Source organism: Medicago truncatula, chromosome 3, assembly GCF_003473485.1.
Source record: "Medicago truncatula cultivar Jemalong A17 chromosome 3, MtrunA17r5.0-ANR, whole genome shotgun sequence".
Classification (NCBI taxonomy): domain Eukaryota; kingdom Viridiplantae; phylum Streptophyta; class Magnoliopsida; order Fabales; family Fabaceae; genus Medicago; species Medicago truncatula.
Genome location: NC_053044.1, coordinates 35,733,804 through 35,740,552, shown reverse-complemented (window position 1 = coordinate 35,740,552; position 6,749 = coordinate 35,733,804). Strand labels below are relative to the sequence as shown.

At 29.0% G+C, this 6,749-nt stretch overlaps 1 protein-coding gene across 1 annotated transcript; it reads left to right on the top strand.

The window, feature by feature from the left end:
• The first annotated feature begins 3,581 nt into the window (after positions 1-3,581).
• LOC11413807 (F-box/FBD/LRR-repeat protein At5g56420) lies at positions 3,582-5,761 on the top strand. The gene is made up of 3 exons (XM_024778441.2): positions 3,582-4,552; positions 4,906-5,079; positions 5,181-5,761. The coding sequence occupies exons 1-3, from the start codon at positions 3,779-3,781 to the stop codon at positions 5,460-5,462; spliced, it is 1,230 nt and encodes a 409-aa protein (XP_024634209.1). The 5' UTR covers positions 3,582-3,778; the 3' UTR covers positions 5,463-5,761.
• Positions 5,762-6,749: the final 988 nt, after the last annotated feature.

The window sequence follows — 6,749 nt, the reverse complement described above, 5'->3', positions numbered from 1 at the left end:
GACTTTACACTTTACACAGGGAAAAAAAAAATCAAGATATTATTTAATGTCTACTAACTTAGGTGGGTTATGTCATTTTTTATTTATCAACTATTTCAAAAGCTTGTTTTACAAAACACATTTAGTCAAAAAAAAAAAAAAAAAAACTTGTTTTACAAAACACATTAATTTTATAATCAACTAATTTATTTTTATTATTCTAACAACTTTTCACGTGGTTTTTGTTATAAGGTTCTGTAAAAAGGGACAGATCACCGAGGGGGTAATAATTTAGCATATGTTTGGATTCAAATTTGGAAGGTCAAAATTGATTTTAGAAGTTGTAGAATTGATATTTTATCATATTTGAATGATTTAAAGGAGAATTAATTTTGTTTGTATTTATATCTTTTTGATAAAAGTAAAACGATATTCATTCATTTTCAAATTGATAGAATACATCATGTACAATAACATGATCAATATTGTAAAGGGTGAACATGCGAGCAATCTTACCGCACCTAAGTTAATATATAATAGCAAATTGCCTACAAATAATATGATAAAATCTAAATCACCAGAATATCCCGCCCAAATCATTGATTGAATATGTGATTAACTGAAGTTGATCTTTCAATAGGAACCAAGTGAACAGCGCAACAAGACGCGGAATCAAACAACGTCGCACAAAACGACAAACAACATAATTTCGCACTCAGACGATGAAATCACGAAAAAACACACAAAAAAAACTTTAGGGTTAATTAAGTTTTTGGTCCCTATAAATATCTGCAGTTTTGTTTTTAGTCCAATAAAAATAAATCACATTTTTTAGTCCCTACAAAATTTCTGTTAGTGTTTTTAGTCCCTGTTAAATTCAAATTTGTTTAATTATGCTTAAACTTCTAAATTTTTGAAAGATTTTTTACATACATGTTCATAACATTGTAAGACACTCTTTTGTAAATTTTTTAAGTTTTTTAACATGTAATGAATTAAATATGAATTTTTCTAAAAGCCAAATTTTCAAGATTATATTAATGAAAATTTGGACCTAATAATAAAATTTTAAGTTACTTTTTTGCGGAGGAACTTTGTATAATATTCTAAGAAAGTATGTGAAAAATATGTTACAAATTTAAAAGTTTAAGCACAATTAAGCAAATTTTAATTTTACAAGGACTAAAAGTATGTGTTGGTCCCTGTTAAATTGAAATTTTGTTTAATTATACTTAAACTTTTATATTTTTAAATGATTTTTAACAGACATGTTAAGAACATTATAGTAATCTCTTTTATAAAAAATTAGAATTTTTTAACATGTAATGAATTAAATATAATTTTTTTAAAACGCCAAAAATTCAATATAAAACTAACGAAAATTTGGACATAAAAAAAAAAAAAAATTGTGCTAATTTATTGTGGCGGAACCTTTTATAATGTTTTAAACTAGTATGTAAAAAATCATTAAAAAATTTAAAATTTTAAGCATCTTTAAACAAATTTTAATTTAACAGGGATTAAAAACACTAACGGAAAATTTTGTAGAGACTAAAAAATGTGATTTATTTTTATAGGGACTAAAAACAAAACTGCAGATATTTATATGGACCAAAAACTTAATTAACCAAAAACTTTATATGTGGAAATCACTTATTTAGATTAAAAGAAATGGGATAAAAGATGCGGACGGATGATTCTGGATAAAATAATGACCTAAAATCACCCATCCTCAAAGGTGGGGTTTCTCTTACTAAAAAAACTTTTCTCTCCAAAATTTTACCAATTTTATTATTCTACTTGAAACTAGAATTTCTAATTTTTTATTTCTACAATTGATTTTAGTTTTAAATTTATTGATAAATCCACTTTTATACAAATAAATTTAACATAAATCACTTGACAGCTATGAAGTCTAGATATTTGATACATTACGGCACCAATATGGTATTTTTTTTTTTTAAATTCAAGATACATATGGCCGCGATACTTTACTAAAAAATTAAATATATAATATAAGTAATATTGATAATAAGAAAAGTAATAGATAATTAGGCCCCGTTTGGATAAACAGCTTATATAGATACTTATAGCATTAGGGTTTATAACATTAGAGCTTACATCATAAGCTCTTATACTTGATAAGCTATTTATGTTCGGATATGTACATTAAAAAGTACTTACATAAATTGAAGTGTTTGGATGTGACATTACATAAACAATTATCGAAATTTTAAATATTTTTAATTTAACAAAAAAATCAAAGAATCGAACCACAATTATCAAGATTTTTTTTGATAAAATTAATCAAGATGTAAAAAACAATATTATAATATATTAATTATAATTATATATATAGTATAATCAATATTCGTCCTTAAAAAAATATCAATATTCATATAAGACAAAATTAACATTCGACGTGTAAATAAATAGTTTAAACATCATTATACACAAATATAATAATGTATGATAAGCTTTCTTTTAAAAAAAAGTATAATAATATAAATATAAACTTGAGAAATTATGATTGTAAACTTACCATATATATAGATATTAATGTACAATTTGTTACAAAAAAAAATACAAATTAAATTTGTTTTTTTTATTCAGTTTCATTTTTTTACGTAACAAAAAAATAATAAAAATCATCCTTAAAAAAAAATCTTAGTTACGTGTGTTACTTTAGTAAGATAAGTATATAGCAATTTTGTTAGTCATGCACAACCAAAGATAACTAACATTATAATTAAAATATATGTTTTTTATTCTAAAAACAAAAAAAATAAAATAAAAATATATGTTTGAAAAAAGTGGATAGAATCGAAGGAGGTTACATAAATTCATAAGCTCCTTGTTAAGCCGGAGGGTAAGCTGAAAATTTAAGCTTATTAAAATATGGCATAAGCAGCTTATGAAACTATGATAAACTATTTTTATTTATTTACCCAAACACCTTTAAAAAGGCTTATGGAAGTAGATAAATCCACATAAGCTCAAAATAAGCCAATCCAAACGGGACCTTAACGAATGTATTACATATATCTCAAATTAAAAAAAAAATCATTACTTAGTCAGTTACATATATCTTTAAAAGATATCATCATTACTTATATCCAAAAACAACATCATTATCTTTTTTTTTTTATTTTTATAGAAGAATATCATTACGTTATGCATACCGTTTTTTTTTTAGAAATTTGAAAAATCATGATTCCTCTTTTTTCTTTTTTTAAAGAAAACAAAAAAATAGAAAAATTATGCATCTCTCGCGTATCTCATTCATACCTAAAATGTATTAGACAATTGTTTTTTCGAAAATTAAAATTGAACAGTCGAATATTTCTGACACACATCGAAGCATCTGTACTTACCTAATGCATATATTATCATTTTTTAAAGAAATTAAAAAAAAATCATGTTTCCTATTCTTTCTTTTTTCAAAGAAAGAAAACCAAATAATAGAAAAATCATTATGCGATGAATTATCACCGCCACATCCCTCTCGTATCACCGATATATCTAAAACGTATTAAACAATTGTTTTTTTTTTTAATAAAACTTGAATCATCGCATACTCTTCCATACGCATTGTTGACCTTCATAATTATTGTTAACATCTTTATCAAAAATGAATTTTACCAATCAAGTTACTCAGCCAATTTTTTTTCCCTCCTGAAACAGCCAAGCACACCCTTAATGAAAATGATATATATTTCACACGACTAATTGGACAGCCTAAATTGTGTCCATATCTGACAGGACATTTCTCAAAACTCAGTAGTCATACTCGACTCTAATGGAAGAAAACATCCCCAACCTTCTTAACCAACTAACCCCAATACACAGCAACAGAGCTTCAAGAGTAGATTCTCTCAATGAATTCCAAGACGACAAACTAAGTCTCATTCTCTTTTTTCTTCCAGTCAAAGACGCTTTCAGAACTACCATTCTTTCGAAGAGGTGGGTCCCATTACGCCACTCACGTGTTGTTCACCACTTTGATGATATCCAAAGTGGCGTGAACAACATCGAGACATGGATTCAGTTCTGTCAAATGTTGGATACAATTTTACTCTCACCACGCGCCCAACGACATACACTCAAATCATTTCATCTCAAGTGTCAATGCAATTTCTGGCAGTTCGAGCATTCCAACATCAATCAATGGGTCGAAGCAGCAATACGTCGACACGTGCAGGATCTCTCCCTATTCTTGTTATCACGTGTGTCTTTGACGTCTGCCATCTTCTACTCCAAAACACTCGTGGTTCTGAAATTAACGAACCTACTTGTCGAAACTATGTCTCATTATTCTGTTCATCTTCCTTCACTTAAAACACTACATATGATTGATGTTCATTTGGATGATATGGAAGATTTAAAGAAACTTATATCTGGGTGTCCCATGTTAGAGGATTTGAAAATTGCATATGTCACATCAAGTGTCGAGGCTGGGGTTACAGCTGGAGGATACTCTAAACCTTTATCCAAGTTGATTAAAGCCAATATCCGTTTATTCGATGTTACGCTCAGAGCAGTTTCTAATGTGCAATTTCTAACTGTAACAGAGGTATGATATGTTATGATATGATGCATTCTCTTTTATCATAAAAATTAATATGTGTCTGTTTTGATTGATTTTTTTTGAATTATCCATATGCATAAACGTTTTTTAAACTATTTTAAAGAGTTTAGGGAAACAGTTTATGATATGTCAACAATCTGTTTTGATTTTATTTCCATACGCTCACTGAGTTAGCTTATGAAAATAATTATAGCTCATATGAAAAATGTTTATTTAAGTTGTGGGTGGAAATAACTTACATAAACACTCATATATAAGCACTTAATTATGTTGTTTATCCAAACACGACCTATGAGTTTTGTTTGGTTTTATAATATGTATTTTATTTCTGTATGCAGATGGGGAAAAGTCTCCCCAATCAAGAAATCAATTCATATTACCAAGGCTATCATGTGTTTGAAAACTTAACTGAACTTCGACTATTTTGGTTTGATTATTGCATTCATAATTGGTATGAGGTACTGCAAATGCTCCATTATTGTCCCAACCTTCAAACTCTTTCAATTTTAAAGGTTTGTTGGCCACGTCGATGAATAGTTATTGGTTTATGTTGGTTCTTCTTTTCTATTTTTTAAAGTATTTTTACAAATCCTATTTTGTCTCTGATTAACAGTGGACAGATTCATCAACTGCCAGAGGCATTGAAGATTGGAAACACCCATATACGGTTCCTGATTGTGTTTCATCCCATTTAACAACATGCAAAATTTTAGGCTATCATGCCTTAGAAAATGATTTTCGATTTGTAACATATATTTTGCAGAATGCAAGATTTTTAAAGGTTATGGAAATCCGCTATAGTAGTAATTCACATAGAATGGAGAGTCCCCGGTTTCTAGAAGATTTATCATCCTGTCCAAGGATCTCTCCGGCATGTAACCTGTCATTTATATGAATGTTTCTAGTTCCTAGATGATACCTCGTGTTTTTAGAAGATTTATCCTCCTGTCCAAGGATCTCTCCGGCATGTAACCTGCCGTTTATATGAATGTTTCTAGTTCCTAGATGACACCTGGTGTTTTTGTTAGTTTCTATATATCTTGCTACCTTGTTGGTTTGAACAATATAGGTTTGGATCAATTGTCAGCCATTTCTATGGTGCACTTGATAATTATGCAATGTATGTTTCACTTAATATTTTATGTAACTAAATTGCTCGAGTAGAACAATATAATTTGTGGCTGTTATGTATGACGTTCATACTTCTTGCATTTATGACTTAAAATATTGGATTTATTTTGTGAAGAGCCACTGCTTCTAATTTCATTGCTTGAATTAGTTCAAGGAAACCTTGCTCTACCTCTAAAGTTTTGCCCTCTTTGGTTGAGGTCTACCATCCTTTGCACAAATCCCTCATCTGTCAGATTTTGAAGGAGCTTTAAATGTTTGGTCGATTATGTCACTCGACCTTTCACTCATTCACATTTCATGTGACTCTCTAAGGATACTTGCTATTCGTTCAATGTCGTTATTTTAAGATTATTTTACTCTTTAATCGCTGCTACGGCGTAATCAAATCGTCGTGTAAGTGTGCACATGATTTTTTCGATGACTTATTTTTTTGCTATATCATCACTGTTATTCTTGATATCAGTGACCAACTTATCCACCCATTTTGACAAACATTCATTTTCATTAATGATTACTTACATCTTTGCACTGTTCAATCAACTCAAACTGTCCATTAAATTGGATCTGTCCTCCCATATGTTTTGAGCCTGATTCCCATGCTTTCTTGGCTATTTCAGTTTGATTTTTTTTTTTCCTGTAAGATCAGGCAGCTCCTCATATACTGACATATTAAAAGCGAAGTTTTTAATTGCATAAAATATCTTTTTTCTACCTGTTTTTATTGATCAACCTTTGATTTTTCTTCTTCTATTGGTTCACATAGTTCCGTTAAACTTATAAATTGTTGATTAGACTTACTCAAGTTAGGTTACTCATGTGCTTGAAATTGCTGGCATCTTAGTTCAACTAGGCTCTTGATACCATTTCTTGGTAATTAAAACAGCCTTCTAGATAAATTTAAACTGAGCTGCTATTGTAACATTATTGAACTCCAACAGAATTTAATCACAGTCTGCACCAGGAATTTGTTGCAGTCTGTCTGCATTTTGCAATTCTCTTGTGACTCTGGACAAATAAGAGTTGGTTTTTTTCTTTCTTTTTTGCTTCCTAA